Source organism: Lissotriton vulgaris, chromosome 1_2 (genome assembly GCF_964263255.1).
Source record: "Lissotriton vulgaris chromosome 1_2, aLisVul1.2, whole genome shotgun sequence".
In the NCBI taxonomy this organism is placed as follows: Eukaryota; Metazoa; Chordata; class Amphibia; order Caudata; family Salamandridae; genus Lissotriton; species Lissotriton vulgaris.
This window is the reverse complement of record NC_141686.1, coordinates 130,713,445-130,737,018: the sequence shown is the minus strand read 5'-3', so window position 1 is coordinate 130,737,018 and position 23,574 is coordinate 130,713,445. Positions and strand designations below refer to the sequence as shown.

At 44.4% G+C, this 23,574-nt stretch overlaps 1 protein-coding gene across 3 annotated transcripts in view; it reads left to right on the top strand.

The window, feature by feature from the left end:
- Positions 1 to 21,795, top strand: part of CHRM2 (cholinergic receptor muscarinic 2) — a 542,609-nt gene extending 520,814 nt beyond the window's left edge. For all 3 annotated transcript variants that reach the window (XM_086952978.1, XM_086952976.1, XM_086952979.1), the window contains one exon: positions 17,732 to 21,795. In XM_086952978.1, coding sequence (XP_086809104.1) covers positions 17,778 to 19,196 — 1,419 coding nt within the window. In that variant the 5' untranslated portion in view covers positions 17,732 to 17,777 and the 3' untranslated portion in view covers positions 19,197 to 21,795. The remainder of the gene's footprint in view (positions 1 to 17,731) is intronic.
- The last annotated feature ends 1,779 nt before the right edge of the window (positions 21,796 to 23,574 follow it).

Genomic DNA, 23,574 nt, shown 5'->3' with positions numbered 1-23,574 from the left:
GCTAGTGTCAATTTATGGAGCTAGCCAATGGGAAACAGAGGCGGTCCAAACATCCATACTGAAGACAAAAGTTTTCGATCTGGGAGGGGCACTGCGTGCCCTCGCCAGGTCGAAACCTAAAAATTGGCTGTGACTTTGTGGGCTATTATGTTACTGAGTTGGACTCTACAGACATTTTGTGCTGGTCCCATTCCATTGAAACATCTTAAGGCCACTAGCTAGTTTTTACCTTACAACCTTACAAAACAGCAAACCATCATGGCTAAGAAGGACGCAACATACACTATGTTACTCATAGAGAAGTAATAGAAATTACTATTCTTTGGATAATCCACAGGTTTATTTCTACACTTCACTTCCAATACTGCTTATAACACTATCAGGTAGGCAGATATGAAGCACTTAGAGAGGAATTTATTTGTATACAAGTCATGAATCCTTCCTTTCAAAAATCACTGTATGAATAGTGGGGCTGAGGTTTTTCTTAGCGGGACTGATTGCGAGAGTGCATTGGGACATTCCACAGTTTGCAGAGAATTTTCCCTTTGTGGTGCATGAAATGCATCTAAAGCAAACTTGTCATGTTTTTAAAGGTTCCCCGGCTGCTGTAATGCATCCGGCTTTCAGATTACTATCTAATGGGAGTTACTTGAGGCTGAATGATTAAGGATGCTGTGGGATGAGACAGAAAGCTGCCTATCTGGTAACAGTGTCTGCGGGCATGACCTGTTGTACACAGATACTGTTTCCACCTAGACACACAGGGCCCGATTCACAGAATGAAATTTAGACTCAATCCTAAACTTACTACTATTTTGGCATTCACAGAATGCACTTACTCATTTCGGTATTCACAGAAGGCACTTACTCATTTTGGTATTCACAGAAGTTAGTAGTCCTAACTTTAGGACTCCTAAATGCCTTCTGTGAATACCGAAAGTCTTAAATTTAGGATTTTTCTCAATTTAGTGGTAGTAAAGTTAGAAAACCTAACTTTAGGACTCCTAAATGCCTTCTGTGAATACCGAAAGTCTTAAAATTAGGATTTTTCTCAATTTAGTTGTAGTAAAGTTAGGACTCCTAACTTTAGAAATCCTAAATGCCTACTGTGAATACCGAAAGTCTTAAAATTAGGATTTTTCTCAATTTAGTAGTAGTAAAGTTAGGACTCCTAACTTTAGGACTCCTAAATGCCTCTTGTGAATACCAAAAGTCTTAAAATTAGGATTTTTCTCAATTTAGTAGTAGTAAAGTTAGGACTCCTAACTTTAGGACTCCTAGATGCCTTCTGTGAATACCGAAAGTCTTAAAATTAGGATTTTTCTCAATTTAGTAGTAGTAAAGTTAGGACTCCTAACTTTAGGACTCCGAAATGCCTTCTGTGAATACCGAAAGTCTTAAAATTAGGGTTTTTCTCAATTTAGTAGTAGTAAAGTTAGGACTCCTAATCATGTGATCACATTTTAGGCCCAGGTTGAAGCACGATGTTGATTGCTCATGTTTTTAAGTTTCAGTCCTTCCATAAACACAATGACATTTAACACACATTTATCTGCGTACAAATGCAGGATAATATTCCTCGAACTCAGTTTTGCTTACATTTTCACCTTGTACATACACGTTGTCCAACAAATGCCCAGCTTTACTTGGGAAAGTATAATCTATATGACAGATGGGAGCTGTTGCTTCTTAATTAGCAAAGTATTATTTTATTTTACACTATTCTTATCCAGGTCTGGTGGCTTAGTGGACTAATGCATCCACTGCAGGGGCCTGTGTTTGACCTCATGGTCACAGATTCAAATCCCGGCGGGTCTAGTTAGCCCTTCATCCACCTAAAGTCGATAAAATGAGTACCATTGAGTTGGGTAAAAATAAACATCTGTTATGCAGCGCCTTGAGGCCCATGAGTGATATGTGTATTTTACAAGTTTTATTATGTTATACAGAAAATTTTCATTTTGGGATATGAGTTTTCTAACCTAGGCCTATATGTATTCAATCCAGCCTCCCACTATGCCTGTCAATCAGGCAGGTTTAGCTTGGGTTAGTAACTGCTACCTATCCCACTGCCCTTGCTACCCTGACTTCAAGGGTCATGAAGGCAGTGGTAGGAAAGAACCCTGTCTACTGTTGTTGTTTGAATTTCTTTCTCCTCGCCAAGCTGCATCAAATAGAATGATGTTGAGTGACTACAAGTGCTCCAAAGGATATTCTTGTGATGGTACTGGGGGTGGGTGGGGTGTCAAAGGTTGCACAGTTTCGCTTCTAGTACTGCTGTCCTTTTGGTGAATTGATGTCCATCTTTACACCAGTGTTCAAAACAGGATGTGTCAAGGATGCTTAACCCCTTCGCTGCGGTGGCTTTTCCACCGCAGCGCTAAGGGGGTGGGGCGGCCGCGCGGCGGTTCCGTGCTTGTGACAGAACCGCTCCGTCACGGCTCGCGGGTGAGCTGTGCTTGTGACGGAACGGTTCCGTCACGGCCCGCCCGTTCTTTAGAACGTTAGCGCCGGCGCGGAATTCGCGCCACGCAGGCGCGGCGGCAGGGCCGTGACGGAACTGTTCCGTCACCAGCACAGCCCACCCGTGGCTCGTGACGGAATAGTTCCGTCATGAGCATGGATGAGGTTAAGAAGAAATAAGCATTTCTTTAATATCTGCGGATGTATCATAGATACTGTGCACTGACCTACTCTGCTCCAGGGCGCACTCTTAGATGTGTGCACCCAATGCTGGTCAGGACACTGCGATATATCACAGCAAATTTGCTTTTTCCAATACAGGCGCAAACCTTTGCAATCTCTTGGAACCACATATGGTGAAAGGCTGACTGGCTGTTTGAAGCAGCCAGTCCACTTATCACCATGCAGGCCGATACTTGGCCTGAATTTCAAAGACAGGCATAGATCGCCTTGCAGGGGGAAGCAGTAAGTGACTGCACCCACCTGCAGCAAAATGCCTGGCATTCCCGTGACCTTTGTGTCCCCCCTCACAATGGACACTCATAGGGGCACACTTACTGTGTGCCGCCTCTATGTAGTGCACAATCAATGCTGGCAGAAACATCTACTGGCCCTACCATATTACTAAAGCCCAGGGGGAGGGGGAGTGGATAAATGGTGGTGAAGATACTAGCAACACAACAAAAAACATTTCCTATGGAAACGATGACCTAACTATAACTGCTGGGTAATATATATTGTATTGTAATTCAAGCGCAGAGAGAGAAAGAGAGAGAGAAATATAGAGAGAGAAAGAGAGAGAGAGAGAGAGAGAGAGAGAGAGAGGTTTAACTTACCTTAACAATACTTACCTTGCGTGGTAAAGACATGCGTGGGAAAGGCATATGCGTGGTAAAGGAAAGCATTGTAAAGTTGTAGAACCCTAGGTCACCCTAGTACTTATATTCAATTCCACACACATTTATTAGGCAGCCCTTTGTGTCTTTTAGGGGACCAATTCGAATCATAGGAAAGATACTCTTTTAACGATGCCTGCAAATTTTAACTCATTTCTAAACGAATAAAAATTAAAAAGGCTGGTAGCTAGTCATGCATACCATTACCTACAGTGTAGGTAATGGTATGCATGACTAGCTACCAGCCTTTTTAATAATCAAGAGCACGTGATCACCACCCTACGAATAAAAGTGGATAAGGGATTGGTGTATTGTGTGTGGTTTTAGGCACTCTACTATTATGTTTGTGTGTGTTTGTCACTAGCAGAGTTTTCTGCACTTCACTGTAGCACTTTATACGTTGTTTGTTTTGGACACGTCTTCTTTACTTTCATCTTATTTTCCCCGAGGAGCGAGTGACCACCGATTATGAGACAGGGGCCTGTCTGGAAATTGCATACCAGTTACCCCGCTTGGTGATGTTTCCGTGAGGGGTCACTTGCTTTTCGCACATTTTTCCTCTATTTAGAGTAAGGTCCAATGTGTGGTGTGGACTGTTGTGAACCACTACGATTTGGGTCACCCTGAGCGTTTCGTTCTGATGTGTTGTCTTGGAGAACAGATATTTTAAACAGGGCAGAGCACAGTGCATTATCTCATTATAATGTGGATAAGAGAGTAGTGGGGAGTAGGATGTGTTCGACCCCCCCTTGAGTCACTGATACATTAGCTCACTATTTGGATTGGGTCTCATTGTGTATTATTGACTGTGAGTGGAGGGCGACCCTTTCCGTATTCCCTCTGAGCTCCATTATTGTTTGAGGACTTTCAGTAATCCCACCAAGTGCTCCCATGCTCTGGCCGTTTCCAGTCCTTTCTCACTCCCCGTTCCAGTTGCTAGCTGCAGCCGCACTATCCCATCACACTCCTCCCACTTGATGAACTCCTTCTTCCATCTGGCTACACTAGGGGTCCCTCTCGCTTTCCAGTGCATCGTGATTTCCCTTTTAGCTAGAAATAGACCCATTTCTATAAACTTGCTAGTGTTCTTAGTTTTAACCGTGTGTGGAAACCAATGCAGCACACATGGCCCCATTGCCAACCTCAGGTCTCTACACGTCACACTGTTCAACAGGGTGACTACCGTAGTCCAGTAACTGGCTAGTAGTGGGCACCCCCATATCATGTGTGGGAAATCTGCTCCCTCTACTCGACATCGTGGACATTCATCTGTATCCGTATCGAAGTATGTTTCGATTTTTTCAGGGGTGAGGTAGGTTCTATGCAAAATGTAAAAGTGTACCTGTTGAAAACGAGCATTCCTGATGCTCTCCCACGCTGCCTCCACTATTTCGGCCCAGGCCCTATCTGGTATCTCTTCTCCCACATCTACCTCCCACTTGCGCTTAAGAACATCTAAATGTTCCAGCTTCTTCTGCGTCATTCACTTGTATAGGCACGTCACCGTCTTATATTTCCCCACAGCAGTTGCAATGTATTGACAACCCAGAGAAGTCCTAGGTTCTGTCTGGCCCTCCTTCCAGTGTGCACGGATAGCCGCTGCAAGCGCCGCATGGAGCAAGAGGTCCCCCCATCTTAAGTAAAACAGCTCCTGCAAAACATGGAAGGGCAGCATATTCCCATCCTCACATAGATCGCCAATAGTGGTCAAACCCTTCTCGTCCCAGTCGCTCAAATCTCGCCAGGAGCCTCCGTGGGGAAGTGCCTCACACATAGAGAGCGGAATATCAGGGGCATACAGCTCATTTTAAACTCTGCCTCCAACACTGCCTTGCTGTCTTAAGGTCCTCCGGGAGTGCACTAATATGGGTAGGAAGGTCAGAAGGATTTGAGTGAGCAGCTCCAGTTCCGGGGCTCCCACCTCTTTCCTCCTTTAGGCCACACAGTTGTGTTGCCATTCTTTGCGTCAGCCATTGCAGCTGTACAGCTAAGTAGTAGGTTTCAAAGTCAGGAACCGCCCATCCACCCTCCGATCTTGGACGCATTAATACAGTCAGGGCAACCCGCCATCTCCCAGTACCCCATAAGCAGCCTGAAATCATGGACATGAATTGCTTAAAAATCGGCGCCGGGATCCAGATCGGCAGGGTCCCAAAGTAATATAACAGTTGAGGGAGGGTCACCATTTTCGGCAAGGCCACTCGCCCAGCAACTGACAATGGAAGCGATCCCCAAAACTCAAAACTGCTCGCCAGTCCTCTCACCACTCTAAATATATTGACCTCCAACAAATCTGACCATGCGTGATAGATCTTGACCCCTAAATACGGGAGGCACCTATATTCCCACTGTACTCCTGCTATGTCCTGCGACTGACTCTATCTCCATCTGTTGGGAACAGGAATGATTTAGCCCAATTAACTCTAAGGCCAGATACCTCTCCTAATTCTAGAAGTTTATTTTAAAACAACTTAATTTGGGTACCAGCACCAGCAAGTCTTTGGAATCTAAATGATCGGTGAAATTTCTCTCCAAACAAGGAGTATTGCAGGCAACTCAGAGCACCGATTGCACTCTTTTAAGGGAATATGTGTTATAACAAAGGCTCAAAACAATTAATTAAAAGCAGTGTATTCTGACGCTCCGTTTGTTCTCCTGGATTCTGCTGGCTTCTGTTTTGTATTGGGCACCAGCTCGTCAAACATGGCGCTGTACAACTGAAGTGACAAAGAGCAGCCTGATAGCTTCAATATGAACAAGTGACCTCAACTATTTAATCAGGCCAAGCATAAAATGCTTTAGTGTTCCAAGAAAAGTACTTTAAGTAACCTGCAGGTGATAAGTTGACAAAATTGGCATGAAATGCCCGAAGGGTCCACAAAATATGGGTTGGTCTCGGTAAAGCTTGTTAAAGCAGAAATAAACAATGCTTCAGCTAAATTAAGTGAAGGTAAACGTTGGGTAAGAGCAGCACTTTGCAATAGATTGAAGAGAATAGGTTGTCACAAAATGTAAGAAGAAAAATAAACCCAAATGGCCTAATACCTACTTGGTTGGGCTGATTAAAATGTAACATTTTCAACTCATTTTTAACAGTTGTGTGTAAATGTTTAGGGCCATATGTATGAACACATTTTCCCATAGACACAGAATGGGTAAAACCCTTTGATACATCTGGCCCTTAGAATGTTATTATAGTGCATATAGATTTTCCAGTCCTAAATATTGTGCTACCAGCATATCATAGTAAACATATATTTGCTTCTATCAGGGTGAATAAAAGAATAAATACGCAAGTCACTATATATAACTCCACATGTGTGTACCACACATATATTTGGATGGAATGTGGAAGTAGGCTTATACTTGGTTAGACAATACTTTGTTATTCTTGGTATGGTTTTTTCAGTGGCATGATATATGTGTGGTCAGTATTCTCACATACAACCATTATTATATCCTAAACTACCTATAAATTGAAGAATATTATAACATTTTGAATTCTAAGTAATGGTAATAAGTTATGAGATAATAAAAAACACGAAAAAGATCAAGACCACATTTCGGTAGTCAATAACCTGGTTATCATATTTTGGTTGCACAACAAATTTAGGCTTGAAAAGTTGACATACACCCGCAATTAAGTATGCTAGACTAGCTTTACTGCCGAAGAATTAGTCCAACACATTATATTCTAAGAAATTATAGTAAATTTAAATTATGAGTTTAAAAAGAAAAAGGTTGATCGAGACAAGTGTTTTTAAAGTAGCAATGGCAATGTCTTGATAAAATGGCGGAGGAAAAACACCAGATTTAATGTGGGTTGTAGAACATATGCAAAAGGCTTAGGAGATGGAATGAAGGAATAGCGACAGAATGAAGAGGGAGAAGTGCTAGTCATGCTGAAGACATATAGGGCCCGATTCACAGAATGAACTTACTACTTTTGGCATTCACATAATGAACTTACTACTTTTGATATTCACAGAAGTTAGGATTTTGTCTTAAGTCTGTCTTAAGTTTGTCTTAAGGCAAACTTAAGACAAAATCCTAACTTCTGTGAATACCAAAAGTAGTAAATTCATTCTGTGAATGCCAAAAGTAGTAAGTGCATTCTGTGAATACCAAAATAGTTGTAAGTTTAGGATTGAGTCTTAAGTTCATTCTGTGAATCGGGCCCATAATGTCCGAGGCAAAGGAGTGCAAATGAGGCTGATTTTAAATATGAAGCAGGATGGAACGTTTGGAGATTCAAGCTGAATATTAATTGTGGTCAACACATAGAAGAAAAGAAAAGAGATATTATGACTCGGACAATGAGTTCAAGTGAGGGATTTAATATGGTGTTATTAACACTAAAGCAAGATAGATAAGATAGGCAGGACCAAAACAAAAAATGAATTAGAAGAGAAGTTGCCCCTATGCTAGGCACCTGGTCTTGATAAATGCCAGGAACAGCTACGCTAACCCAGAGGATAACCAAGCGGATGCTTAGAAGGGTTAAAGGACCACAAAGGATTAGCAGTGTCAAGAGCATTAGAAATAGAGGCAGAAAATAGAATCAGAGATAGTGCTAGCAGCATGCCATGATGAAGAGCTGTCAAATTGTACTTGACATCACATGAAGGCTTAAGAATTCATGTAACTGGGGGGAGGGTGGTGTTGGAGGGAGGTAGGGTTGACTTACCGCCACGAGTTAAAAATGAACAGGTAGTACCTGGACTAAGAAGAGTAGCTGAGGATGGAAGTTACGACTATGCGCATAGTGACATTGACCATCAAGGGAGGCAATATTGGCCGGTAACAATGCATCTGCCAAGACTAGGTGCACATCTCTTGGTGAGTTCCAACGACTAAGAGTGGAGTGGGTGCGTAAAACACTGATGGGGACGCCTTTAGGGGGGACGCTCTTATGGGACAGGCCTTACAAAGTCATTACCAGCAGCATTGTTCCTGTACAAGTCTGCCATACAAAGCATGGCGGCCGAGACAGAAAAATCCAAAAATGTTCTCAACGCTCTCCAAAAAAATTCCCAACAAATGAGCAAGAATGTTATTTTTGTTTTCCCCACAGCTGACAAGGTTTGCTTTGCGCGTGTCTTTCAAAATAAACTCAGTACAGACCTGCTGTTGTCACTGTGTTTTTTGTCTCCTGCGCAGCGCCTGTCCTGAAGGTTAGACACATTTCTACTGAAAAGGTAGAGGATTATCAGTTCAATGGGCCAGTCTCTGCTGAGGTGCCAGAGAAGGCCCTTCAAAAGTTGAGTCAGACCTTAACTTTAACCTGGGAGACAACATACCTTTTAGAATTATAAAAAGGATGCAAAGAAGTCCCTATGCTTGTATTTGAAGCACTGTATCCCCAGGAAAACATACTGGAGAGTGACATACGCCTGCATCATGTGCTTCCAAAATGCAGACCCTCGCCGTCCGCCAGTGTGTGGTTATTGCAAAAGAAAATGATTTGCGTGATGGCCGTATTAGAATCAATTTTTCCATAGTTACTCGTGTTTACCTGCCAAAATACGGCACTCTATAGGAACTAGAAATCAGGCTTTGTCCCTACGCGCACTTAGGAGACCTAGACAAGGAGACGTAAACCCAAGGCGGGGGCAGAGGCATCAAGCCAAGAACTCAAAGGAACTCTAGAAAAGGGCCTGTTGTGCAACTGGGGCCGAGAATACTTTGTAGCAATGATGGCGCTATTGTAACGTTTACTAATGTTCCTACCAGACAGCCCTGTTCTCAGAAGGATAGGCCATGTGCTTGTGTTGAGGGTGTATCTGTGTGTTGCAGTGTGCAACCAAGACTACTCCGTGCCCTTTGCTGCTGACGCGCAGAGTCTTGGCACTCCTTAAAGTGCAGACCGTGGCTGGAAGACCAGCGGGCCGTGTTCACCAGAGCATGCTGTAGTGTACAGTGACACATCCCAGATACGACAATGCCTTGAGCATGCACTCATCACGTGTTGCCTGCGTGGTTATGTTGCTTGCTGTTATTGCAGAAGTGTCAGATCACACTGTGCCATGCACACCCTGTGACACAAGATTCAGTCTCTCTTCCCACGTTCTCCAGGTCAAGGGCCAGTATCCCACTGGGCAGTACAAGGTGAGCTAGCACCTTTCATCTCCTCGCACAGTCTCTCCCTTTCCATCCATTCATCCGCTCCCTTTCTCTCTACCTCCCTTTCCTTCCCTTTCTCTCTCTCGAGCCGTCCCATGCCTGCTGCCTACCTCAGGAGCTGAGGAAAGTGACAGAGGCGGAGCACCCTGGTCTTTTAAAACAGGCCTCCAGGGGCTCCCAGCCCACCGGGGAAATGCCCAGTGGAATAAAAGGCCTGTCCGGCCATGGTTCGACATTAAGACCCATCCCCTCTCCATTCCTCCTCAGTTTCCTCTCTCTCATGGTAGATCTTTCTTCGACGGTGGCAGGTCTGAGACCGACTATACGAGGATATTGATGCGATGGACGTATCGCTTTAGAAACATGTCCAAGCTTTTCACAGGTGTACCTATGTCCCTGCTCCGAACCTCAACGCACGGTCTCCCACTCAGGTGAAATGGCTCTAGAACTTAATCTTCTTTATTTGTATTTCTCCAGGCTCTGGAACAAGCTATCTTAGTTATTCTTTTCTTATCTTAGGGGCATCGAGTGCCTTTGGCCAGCAACCTGGTGACTGACCATATTGTTATTTTAAGTGATCGGTAATGTTTCAGCGCCCGCAGATTGAGGGGCGGTGGCACTGGAAGCCAGCTAGCATATGGTGGTAAATTACAGCCACGCCGCGCCACCACCATTTATCTTGAATCAGCTCTATGTGTTTTATAACCTTTAGGATTGGATTTGCATCTGGAGTGAACCAGGCTTCATTCATAACAACCCCACAAAAGAGAGAGTTTCCCAGAAAAACCAGAAAGGACTGGGTGATATAAACAATAAACAAAAAGATTTCCTTTCTGTGTTCCTCAGTTAATTCACATAATGATAAAACGACCATCTAGTAACTATCATGACAACACTTAATAATTGTTTAAATGCAAAATAGGTTTCGTTTGTTAATTTTATTAAAAACACTTTTTTCTTTTTTCATCGGTAAAAAATATATAATCAAATCATCAGGTAATATAGACAACAACACAGTTTTAAGTATGGCTGACTCAGGGCATACTAATTCGGTCTACAGTTTCTATTTTCTCACATGCTGCGTCTATAATCTAACATACAACAATATCCCCATGGAAAATTAATATACAGTAAATTGTACAAACATTATTTAAAAACAATACTAATAAAGGTCCTTTTGTCAAAAGGACCTTTATTAGTATTGTTTTTAAACAATTCTTAAGTGGTGTCATGATAGTTACTAGATGGTCGTTTTATCACTATTGTTCATTCATAACAAGTCTTTTGAGCTTGTTGTTAGTTGCGATGTAATTGAGGTTCTGTCTGTATTTTACAGCTGATCTTAACATTACAAATGTTACTTCATTTGATGTTTATCAGACTCGAAACCCTGACCACAACACACCTCACGTTGCCGTACCCCCCAAGGGACGGATCCAAAAATGCTTGTGCTGTGTTGTACATCAGACTGTAGAAACACAAGTGTTGTAATGTAGCTAGAGGCGTGTGAAGCTGCGAAGACAAGAGAGTTGCAACTTCATTTCTTCAAAGAAAGCTTTGCAAACCAACAGTAGTGCAAAGCTTGCACAGTAAAATAAAATCAGGAGGTTTAGTTGTAGGGGCCCTTGGAAGCAGTGACAAACTGTTCCGTAAGCTGCAGCGGACAGCCATTCCATGAGAAACCCCCCATCCAAAACAGGTCCCTTACACCAAACCCCCTTGCATCATACCTCCAAATGTCTGACACCCCAACCACCTCCTGCAAAGGCCAACGGAGGATCCTTTGCCTCTGCTACCCTTCCACTTTCATGACGAGGGGCGGGTAGATCAAGCTGGACACCAGTGGCGGTCCATGCAGGTAAGTGTGGTGGGTGGGAGGGGGGTCAACAGACGAAGGAATAGGGAAAATAAATAATTAAATCTTATTCCATCATTTGTCGACCCCCCCCCCAACCCACCGCGCCTACCTGCATAGACCACTCCTGAGGTTAGAGAAACAGCGTTGCTGGTCACTGGTCGCTTTTGGGCATGGATTGGCGCAGACAGGCTTGGCTTGGGTGTTCCCACTGCATGCGTCAGTTGTGCATGCGCCGTCTATCCTTGATTATTTTGCCCATGACAGGGTCCAAAAAAGTCATGTTACTCGCCAACCACACCCTTAGTCAGGCATGCCAATTGACCAAATGGAGAAACCAAGCAAACTGCCAAAGTAAAAATAAATAAAATAAAGAAATGAACTTAAATAAAACTATGGAGGCAGGGTCCAAGTGCCCCTAATACTCTGCGAGGAAATAAATCAGGCTGTTATCAGATTCTATTTCAGGTCTTGCGTAGATACCACAGCAGGCGCCGGTCTCAGATGAAGTGATGCACTGGTCACGCCCTTAGCCTGGTGGTTCAGGTGACCAAAATGGAGAAATCAAACAAACTACCAAAGGAAAATTAATTTAAAAAAGTCATAAATCAATAATAATGTCTTGGAGAAAAGATGTTTGCCTCTAGAAGTGAAGGTGCACAGCATTATGGAATAATGGGAGATTGTCTGTAGCAATAGTTTTTTGCCTACAGATGTGAAGAGACACTGCATTTGGGACTTATGCTTTGTAGTATGCGAGAGAAGTGGTTTGCCTTCAGAAATGTTGAGTCACAAAGGCAAGGTTGACCAAATTATGCAGGATAATGTGACACAATCTATGAGAGCATTATTTCATTATTTTGTCAATCCAGACAGACTGGGAAAAATTGTACCTTACCAGTACCAGTTTAATGCCTTAATACAACAGTCAGCAACTTAAAGGTGTACCACAGCGAGGACCCATAATTCGGTGCCCTTTTAAGTAACTTGTGATCCTTTTGTGATGTAAACACTTTGTTTTGTGAAATCTGCAAATTATGCTGCAGATGTGACGAGTCCAAAATTATGCAGAAAACACCATGCTTGCAGAAGTGCATAATTCCAATGGCTCTGATCAAGACACTGCTCTGATGGATGGTAGGGAGAGAAGCTGTCTCCCTCTAGATGTGAAGACACACTGCATTGTCCCTGGTGCACCTCTAATAAGTTGAGATCGCTGGTTTTGAGGTGCACAGACACACTCAGTTAGGCCATAGTGTTGGGTGTAGCTTAACAGTGACAGTCCACCTCCTCTCGGCTAAACACACTGGGCCTCATTTATGAAGGCCTTGCGCCACCGGTGCGTCACTTGTTCCCATTTTAAAAGTGACGCACCGGTGGCGCAAGGCCTTCATAAATAAGGCCCACTGTGTTGGGCTCAGCGGCGCAGCATGGGTTGCCAATGCCCGGGGCAAAGCAAGTATCCTTCCACTTTTTTTTTTTAAATTTGCACCCCTAAGATTGGCTGTGCGCCCCTAAGATCGTCCCTTAGAATTCTGCGCCCAGAGCAACCACTCCTGTGGTCCCTCCCACGCTACGCCACTGGTTGGACCCTCGTGCTAGAGGTTCATAGGCACTGAAAGTGGGAGTGCAGAGGTGCTCAGCGCACTCAAAATAACCATGCTGGAGTTCAGAAGATAAATGAGCATCATCAATGCCTTTAAATGTCATCTTGTCAGAGAGGTCAAATATCAGGCTTTGTCTTCTGACAGGTTGCTGCTTATTCTTTTAACTTAGAGATCAGCATTTACTTTTCTTTCTCAGACTGCAAAGTATGAGGATGTTGTAACATGAACTATGTGACAATCTTGCTGAATGTGAAATGAAAGGCTATAGGATTTTCATTTTTTACTAACATACAACAAACCTGAACTGCACAAATATTTAAAAACATAACAGCAGTTAGGCAAGCATGAATGAAGCACTTTATTTTGTAACTCTGAAGTGTGATGGAAATATTTTAAGAGGATCGAAACAAATATATACACTTTACTTGATGATGCAGAAATAATAAATATTCACAGAAACCGAATTTCCACACATTAATATTTGTGTTCTGATTAGTGGTATCAATGAAACTTCACGTTTGCACAATTTTACTAGCCATTCCCATGAAAATGTACGGTCTGTCAATGACATTGCACATACGCACCATGCATTCATAATATCTTGTGACAGTGTGCTCGTAAGTGCTTCACTGGCAATATGCAATACCCTTAACACCATTCTCCTGCAGAATGGGTGTGGCTCTTTTGTTACACTTGTTCTATTTTGGTGCTTGGATTTTCCCCAATCTCTATGACTTCAATCAGGGCCGGATGGGGAACCTAAAGCAGCCCTCGCAATTATGGCAGACCAGCAGGGGGTGGGCATGCAAGTTTGAAGCACTGCTGCTTTTGTTACTGGGCGGTACAAAAGGGGGTGGTGATGGACGGAGCATCTGAACCAATCAAACACTCACACCCAGTCAAGAGATCTGGGTTTAATCCATCACTGTTCTTTAGCCCACTCGGCCACCCCAGTTCAGACATGGCCATATGCAAATCAGGCTGCCCTGTGCCTCATGGGAGCAGTCCAACCCGAACTGCCAAGCCATGCCTTCCCTGGACCGGAAACAAGCTTCTGAGGACCGGTTTCTGGCATTTCAGCCGTCTTCAGCCTGGCTTGCTTGAATCCAGTGGCAAATTGAGCAAGAGACTCACGTCTGAGCATACCCTGCCAACTTATGGTGAACAAAGCGGTACAAAAGGGGTTGGTGATGGACGGAGCATCCGAACCAATCAAACACTCAGTTCGGGCTGGACTGTTCCCACTGGATTCAAGCAAGCCGAGCTGAAGACGGCTGAAATACTAGAAACCAGTCCTCGAAGCTTGTTTCCGGCCTGGACTGTTCCCATGAGGCACAGGGTCAGACTGATTTGTATATGGCCATGTCTGAACTGGGGTGGCAGAGTGGGCTAAAGAACGGTGATGGATTAAACCCAGATCTGTTGACTGGGTGTGAGTATTTGATTGGTTCAGATGCTCCGTCTATCACCACCCCCTTTTGTACCGCTTTTGTTACGGGGGGCCGATATCGCAGTACTGCTGGAAAACCGGTCCCAAGTAACAAACCCGGCCCCCACTGGAGCAAAACTGGCAATCAGCCTTCCAGCCTCTCTGGGAAATGCCTGATGCCTGCTATAGCCAGTCCAGCCCTGACATCAATCACATAACATAACAGCAACCCCACTCTGATAATTGTTCCACCACCATTGCCCTTGTTATTGAAAGTAGCTCCGTGCATTAAGTGTGTGTCTCCACACTGTTTCAGGCATAGTGATGGAGGTGGTTTGTAATTGACAGAGGCTTTCTTCTTCTTAGGTGCAGATACACTCTACTAGTCCTTAGTGCTGGGAATGTGTAGTTATTGAAAGAATCTCTCCACTTCTAAGGTGTGCAGACATTAGAGATGACAACAGTTTGTTAGTGAGAAAATCTTTCTGTGTTCTATGGAGGCACCGTATCTTAGACCCTGATTTTGGGGATGACACTTAGGGGGTCATTAGTGTGGCGGGCTGATCACCACTGCCAATGTGGTGGTGGCGACCCGCCCGCCATATTCCACCTCCGCCTACCATTTCCCACCCCGCCATATTACGAAGACAGAGGGGACCCCGGCGGACGGAAAGACTGTCCTCCAATTTTCCGTTTGGTCAGATATATTATGTTATATTATGTTAATTTTTCTTGTATAGCGCATGGCTACCCCAACAGCAGGGCATCCCAGCGCTTGCGAAAGGCCAACCATAGGTGGCAGCGGAAAGCGGCAGAGGAAGTGCTGAGGAGCCTAGGAGTAGGCTAACTAGATGGAAGCGAACAGTCAGGTCTTGATGAATTTACGAAAGAGCCAGTGGTCTCGTATGGCACGTGCTTCAATGGGGATGGAATTGCAGGAGCCAGAGATCTCGAAGAGCGGCCACCCGCTCTGCTCCTGCGCACCCTGATAGTGCAGGCTAGATGGCGATCAGCAGAGCGCAAGGCCCGGGTAGGAGTATAGGAGGTGCAGAGACCTTGCAGTATTGGAGGGCCTTGGCCATTGAGGATTTTATGGGTTAGGCAGAGAGTCTTGAATTCAATTCTCTGTTTCACTGGAAGCCAATGGAGTCGATTAAGAAGATGCGAGGTGTGGCTATGTTTGGGTAGTGCAAAGAGGGTGCATGCAGCTGCGTTCTGGGCCCTCTGTAATCTTTTGATGACTGACTTATTAGTACCCAATAAGAGTCTGTTACAGTAGTCAAGGTGGGATAAGACCAGGGATTGGACTATAACTTGCCTGGTCGGTGGCTCAAAAAAGCCCTGTATGGGTTTGATGCAACGTAAGTTTCCAAAGCAGGTGGCAGCTACCTTCTTAGTGTGCAATTCAAAAGAAAGTGCACTGTCCATTAGGACACTCAGATTCTTTACAACCTCCTTAGGTTTGGGGGGGAGCCCATGCCCGTGGGCCACCACTGATGGTCCCACTTCTGTACATTGTGTCCCAACAAAAGCACCTCAGTTTTGGAGGAGTTGAACTGGAGATAATTATCAGACAACCAATTAGAGATGGTGGTTATGTCTTCCTGAAATTTGGCCTGGTCGGGCGAGGTGTCATTGGGAAGAGTGAAGATAAGCTGCGTGTCGTCCGCATAAGAGATCATTTTGATCTTACGTTCCCTGGCCAGGAGGGCCAGGGGGCGGACGTACACATTAAATAGCGTGGCACTGAGGGCAGAGCCCTGCGGGACCCCGCAGTTAAGGGGACACCTGCTGGATGTGTAGGGAGGGGCGTGGACCTGGAAAGAACGGTCTGAAAGAAATGAAGCAAACCAGGCAAGCCCACCATCGCTGACTACGATCTCCCCAAGGCGTTTGAGCAAAATCACATGGGAGACCGTGTCAAACGCTGCGCTTAAGTCAAGTAGTATAAGGGCAGAAGTATTCCCCAGATCTTGTGAGGCCCTCAGTTGTTCCGTGACTGCCAGTAGAGCCGACTCCGTGCTATGATTTGCGCGGAAGCCATTTTGCGACTCGTCCAGGATCCCGTTAGATTCTAGGTGGCTGGTCAGGATAGAATTCACGTGGGCTTCCATCACCTTAGCCAGGTAGGGCAAAAGGGAGATAGGTCTAAAATTCTCCGGACGGGAAGGGTCCAGGGACGGTTTTTTAAGCAGGGGTATAACTTTGGCATGTTTCCATAACTTAGGAATAGAGGATGACAGAAGAGATCTGTTGATCAATTCCCGTCCCTCCATTAGGATGGGGTCCCGTAGCAGTAGAAAGGTCTCAGGTTTGATGGGGTCGTCAGGGGACCCAGACTTCACCTTAGTAGTCAGGAACTCAAGATCTTTAAGAGAAATTAAGGGCAGAGTTTGCAAGAGTGGGGGGTGATCAGATAAATAGGTCAGTTGATCAGATATCGGGGTGGATCTACTAGTATCCAGGGACGTGTAAATTTCTTGAACTTTGTCGACAAAAAAACTGGGCCAGTACTTCGCATTGTGTGTTCGAAGTGATAGTGTTAAGGGTACCCTCAGGGGTTTTGGTCATATCTTTTACCAGTGAAAAGATGGTTTTAGAGGGATTGGGACTGGTATTGATCAGGTTAGTGTAAAATGCGGCCTTTGTTTTTTGTATAAGTTTATGATAGGCTTTCGTGGCGGCCGGGCAGAAAAGGGCTACACTATATTAGGATGCCCAACGGTGCAGGGCTTTCCATGGCGGATACTCCGCCATGGAAAGTCAGGCAGAGTTTACTTTTTGGGGTCCGTTGTGGGACACCAGGGGTTTGGGGTGGGGGGTGCACCTAGGGGCTATCCATGGTACCCCCCTCCATTTGCATGTACAATGTGGCAGGCATTGCGCAATGCCTGCCACATTGTACATGCAAATGCAGAACATGCTTTTTGTGCATTGCGGCGGGTGCTGCTGACAGCACAGCCCGCCACAATGCATTATATTCAGGACGCGACCGCCAGGGTGGTGGTCGCATCCTAACTTGCGCAGAGGGACCGACGCACCCCTGGCGGGTCGGTCCCGTATACCGTTATATTGGTCCGCCCGCCATCGTAATGATCTCCTAAGTGAGAGAAGTCTCTGCTCTGAGGTCTTACAGATACTGCATTATTTTCAGGTCAGCTTATAGGTTTGTTTTAGAGCCATTTCATCAGGCTCCACGAAGCTGAATCTACAATGCAGGGCTTTCTTTTCATGTTATAAATTCATAAAGGATTTCATTTTTTTATGTGTACTTGCTTGTTTCTGCCAGTGTCGTCAGCTGAATCTTCAGATCATGCCTCCTCCGCCAGTGTAACTCTTTGTTTCTTTTCTCTTGCAGGGTTCCCTGATAATCAGCCGTCGAGCTCTCAATTTAAGACTTAGTCATGAATAACTCAAGTGATGCAAGCGTTGCTGGGAATGGGACTATACTGGGAAGCCCCTACAAGACGGTGGAGGTGGTCTTCATTGTTCTTGTGGCCGGATCCCTCAGCTTGGTGACCATCATTGGCAACATTCTGGTCATGGTCTCCATCAAGGTTAACCGCCACCTGCAGACTGTGAACAACTACTTCCTGTTCAGCCTTGCATGTGCAGACTTGATCATTGGCGTGTTCTCTATGAACCTATACACGCTCTATACTGTGATCGGCTACTGGCCCCTGGGGCCAGTGGTCTGCGACCTGTATCTTGCTCTTGACTATGTTGTAAGCAATGCATCCGTCATGAACCTTCTCATCATTAGCTTCGACAGGTTCTTCTGTGTCACCAAGCCGCTGTCATACCCAGTGAAGCGTACCACCAAGATGGCTGGCATGATGATTGCGGCTGCCTGGGTACTTTCCTTCGTCCTCTGGGCACCTGCCATTCTCTTCTGGCAATTCATCGTCGGTGGGAGGACAGTACCAGATGGGGAGTGCTACATTCAATTTTTCTCCAATGCTGCAGTTACCTTTGGCACTGCTATAGCGGCTTTCTACCTGCCTGTCATCATTATGTCCATCTTGTACTTGCAGATATCCCGTGCCAGCAAGAGCAGAGTTAAGAAGGATAACAAGAAAGAGCCAACTCCTAGCCAGGACCCAATTTCTCCCAGCCTAGTGCAAGGAAATATAGTGAAGCCGAACAACAATAATATTGCTGTCACTGAAGATGGACTTGAGCATAGCAAAATTCAGAATGGCAAAGCCACCAGTGATAATGCAGCAGGGAACTGCGTCCAGGGGTCCGGCGAAGAGAAGGAAATCTCCAATGACTCCACCTCGGTCAGCATTGTGGCATCCAATGTAAAGGACGAGGAACCTTCAACTATGATCTCCAGGGCCTCTGTCACTGCAACCAACTCAAAGGCATCAAACTCCAAGCTGTCTTGTCTCCGCATTGTCACCAAGTCCCCCAAGGGGGACTGCATCGCCACTGCCGACACAATGGTGGAAATTGTACCCGGTGCCAACGGGAGGAATGGTGAAGAGAAGCAGAAGACAGTGGCTCGCAAAATTGTAAAGATGACCAAGCAGCCAGTCAAAAAGAAGCTTCCTCCATCTAGGGAGAAGAAGGTGACAAGGACTATCTTGGCCATCCTGCTGGCCTTTATAATCACCTGGACACCTTACAATGTGATGGTCCTGATAAATACCTTCTGCGTAAGCTGTATACCCAACACAGTTTGGACGATCGGCTACTGGCTTTGCTACATTAATAGCACTATCAACCCCGCTTGCTATGCCCTCTGCAATGCCACCTTCAAGAAAACCTTTAAGCACCTTCTAATGTGTCAGTACAAGAACATAGGTGCCACAAGGTAAAAGTAAAGCAGGGGGAAGAATACCCACGCTTCGTAACTACGCTGTAGCACTTTACACATTAACAAGGAACACACTGTGCCATAAGTGGAACCCCCACTCTGTACATGATCTGCTCCACCTTCAATGACTGCACATGGATGCTTTTCAGTAACTTCAAAGTTTGAGGGTGGAAGCAAGAAATGGGGAATTCAAAACACTCTTGCTCTGGAGCATTGTTCCTTGATATTTGATGATGATTTATAGAGAAGGGCTTTGACGCTATCCTTTGTCAATGCCTGTGTATTACTAACCACTTTTTTGTGTTTGTGTATCCAAAAAACAATATGTAAAGAAATGTCAATCTACAGTAATAACATGGAAGAGGTAAGGTATGGGAAAGAGTGGAAAATGAAAAAGAGAAGAAGGAGGATGGGCAGGCAAGAGAAAAGTAACAAATCCAAAGAAAGATTTACAAGGTGTGTTTCCAAATCTCAGCGCTTCCTTACTTGATTGGTCTGCTTGCTTAAGAAGAGGTGAAAAGCCTAGAACAGGGAATCTATTAGAATGTGCTTCTTTCCTTTCAGCAAACCAAAAGCTGGTCGTCCCAACTTACCACACAGTGCCATTGGTACAGTTCTCATAACCATTCTATCTGCTCCCCATTGGCAAGTAAATTATCCTAGGATTTGTGTAAAAAGTACCTCAACTAGGATAATAAAAGGCGCGTTTGCAAGGATATCCCCAAATGCCAAAGTCTTTGAGTAACACAGTGTCCTCTGGTTAGTAGTACCCAAAAACATTTGCAGTGGTATCGGTGCAACATCCAATATATACCTACACTTTGCCTGTGATGTGGAAGACAAAATCACCTTCTAGCTCAAAACGCTCCCAATGGAATAGTGCACGGCAAGGAACTGAGTACATAAGAGCAATTGAATGCTCTTGTAATACCGGAAACAATGTTTGGCAATGTTTGATCATCTCCTACTTACTGAAAAGTGAAAGGGCTGTATGAGGAGATGGGACTCAGTTGCATCTGCCATCATAAGGGAGAGCTGATCACTTCTGGCTTAGAATCTGCAACTTTCAGTCGTACATAGATGTCTGCAGCAATGACATTGACCAGTTGAACTTTTTCTGTCAGAGCATGTCCTTGTGGAGTTCCTCAAGCCTCCATTCTGTCCACATTGTTGTTACTTTATACATGATATAGTGGCCACACCTTATGAAGTGCTTTCAGTTTAGTCTTTTTCTGTTGGCAGACAATGCCCAAATAATTGTTGATTACACGGGAGGCCTCACATGTTGTTGTTCAATGACTTGGCAGTCTTTCAAGGGTTGAGAGCTGAATGAGTCTCAATCATTTAAAACTTAATAGAGATAAGAGAGATTTTCTTCGCCTGTAAGACCCTCACTTTTTTGGCTTACATCATAGGACACCAAGCCATTCAATACATCAAGCTGGTCTACGTCTTTTGTGAAGCCTCTTAAGGCCATTTTTAGCTGCAAGGTTTAGAAGTTTTGTAAGTAGGATCACTTCAGCGCCAAGATGAACAGCCTAGTGTGAATGCTACATGTTACAAATCACAAAAAGAACCTAAATAAATAAAATTAGGTTCATTGTTGGCCAGGCCAGATAACAGCACCTATCAAGACCTCCTATATCCAGCTATATTTAAGAAAGCGTGTGTTTATCTCTTCTCATTTCCTCATAGAGATAACATTTTGTAAGCATTTGTGTCAGCACAATTGGATTGCTGCAACTCTATTTTAATCTCTCCTATTACTTGATTCACAAGTTAGAGTTAACTAGAATTATGCTGCAAGACTGACCCCTGGACGTCAACCAAGAGAGCACATCCTGCCGGCCTTGGTTTCTTGATTTCTTTTCCTCCTCCCAAGGAAAGAGCGGATCATCTTCAATTGTATGTGTTTGGTTAACGGAGACATTTTTGTCCCCAGACAATCACCATTCAGCCACTGTTTCCAGGGACGCAGCCTCAGACTTGCGCTGAGATCCAAAGAGAAATGTCTTTTGAAGGTCCAATGTCCCACCTAAAGATGGTTGGCAGCCAGACATTTCCTATGGTAGCTGAGGTTAATAGGACCTCCCTGGTTCTTTGTCTTTGCCAAGAAACTAATCTGCATACATTCTGGAAATCCTTTTCCATCATTAAGTTAACAAGGGAAACTTTGAGTGTGTTTTATGACGGTTAATATCATGGGTTTATTAGCATCTAGAGGCCCTCAAGGTCATCAAGGTGAATGCTGAACTCTGTACATACAAAACCTTACATTATTCTTCCATATTGTGTATGGGATGTTCCCTTTCTTTCAGCAGCCCTTTTAAAATTGGCACGAAGGGGCACGTGAAAGTTCTTTTTAGTAAATCACGCTGTCCCAGTCAGCCAACAATAACACCTGATACAAATGGGAGTGGGCTGGAACCAACATAGATCATAAATAAGGAGGAACACAAGACTTCCTCTAGATGGGTCTTTGCAGTAACAAAATGCTTGGCCAGGCCCACAGTCCCTTGATTTTCCTGCTCATTGTCACCACATTGCTGAAAAATAGATCCTCAGTGTCTATTCCTGGCTTTCTCATAGTCACCTAATGTACCCCATCTCTGATGGATGATTTATTGGATTTCCCCCATCATCCCATCCACTCTCTTGCAGCCCGGTCTCTGCTATTAGAAGCACTACAGGATCTTCCACACTCCATTGATCCCTGATCTTTGAGATTCATTCATACAAATCCTACACCTGGGTCTTCTAACACCCCTTGTGTTATGGCCTCTAGACCCTTTTGTTAGGTTATCTTTGGTTTTCTTTGGGAACAAATGTGTTCATGCTTTTATTCTTTCTTCTACTATGTTGGTTAACATAGCCCCAATGCAGTAAAAAAACAAACACTCTACAAGTTTTATCATTGTTAACCCAATTACAAACCTTCTGTGGTGACCATATGTAGTTGAGAAATTCTTCAAACTACTGAAACTGATCAATGCATAAAATATGCTCCTGAACCTGTGAGTCAACCGAGAGCATGCTCACTTTCCAGCATGTGATTCAGTGTGTTCTGCGTCAAGTATTTAGCGTGAGTCAGTTAGGAACATGCTCACTCTCGAACGCGTGATTCAGTTAGCATCATGCCTACTTTTCCATGTGTGATTCAATCTGGACCGAGCCTACTCTTCGGAATGTAGTTCAGTCAGGACAATGCTGACTTCCAATGTGTGATCCAGTCAGTCCTGCAACCACATTTTTCAGTGCTACTCAGTCACGACCAGGCCCATTATTAAGTGCGCGATTCAGTCAAGATCATACCCACGCTTAAACATGTGGTTCAAATTCATTATTAGTAAAACTGTGCCTGGTTCTCTGCATGCGATTCAGTCAGTACAACTCCTGCTCTTTATATTCAGACAGAAAAGCACTCACTAGTCTGCATGTGATTCAGTTAGGACCACGACTGGTCTTTAGCATGTACTTCCACCAAGACCACATCAACTATCAGCGTGTTTCAGTCAAGGCTGAGATTGCTGATCAAGACATGGATCAATAGGAATACGACTGCTCTGCATCATATGATTGCCTGGCAGGGACCACTCCTGGGTCATGCAACGAGACATCCTTTGTATACACGGTGTCATCTTCATATGCTCACCCTCCTCTACCCATCAACCGATAGTGTAGTATTCTTTCTGATAAGTTGGAGTCAATGCTAAGGTATGTTGTAGAGTCCATCAGAGCAACCCTGTCTCCCATTTTATATTACAAGCATTTGTGTTTTTATAGGGTTTGCTCCATCACTCATGTCTTATTCTTCACTTCTGTCCAGATAACACGCAGTTTTATCTGCATGTAATCGGCAAGTAGAATTACTACGTTGCTATGCTGAGGATGGGTGAGTTCTACTGAAATAATGTAAAATGATTCAATAGTGGGACCCTTCCTCCACAACTGTCTGGGTGAAATAATACAACCCAATTACAAATCGAACATGATTAGTATTCTTATCTTCTGACCCTTTGCCACAGAGGTATTAAAACTTGTAGTTCTCCTTTGAACCAGCGGGTATCTATGATGTGCACTCAGCAATCAGCTTTAAAGTTCTTTCATATTTTTTATCCATATACAGTTTCCCCTTTTTTTTCCTCGCTTGGACCAGGCAGTGGTAATAGGTGCCATGGTAAATTGACCAGTACACTCTGCAAGTTTACACCAGGGATTACCCCAGTATCAGAATTGGAAAAATTGTTGATACAACGAGCAAGTGGTCTTAAATTTAGAATTCATATTTCTGCCTCATTAACAATCTCGTATGGAAGTTATGGAAGTTACTTTGTCTTTTTCTAGGATGCTGAATGACTCTACTGCCATATACCTTCCAT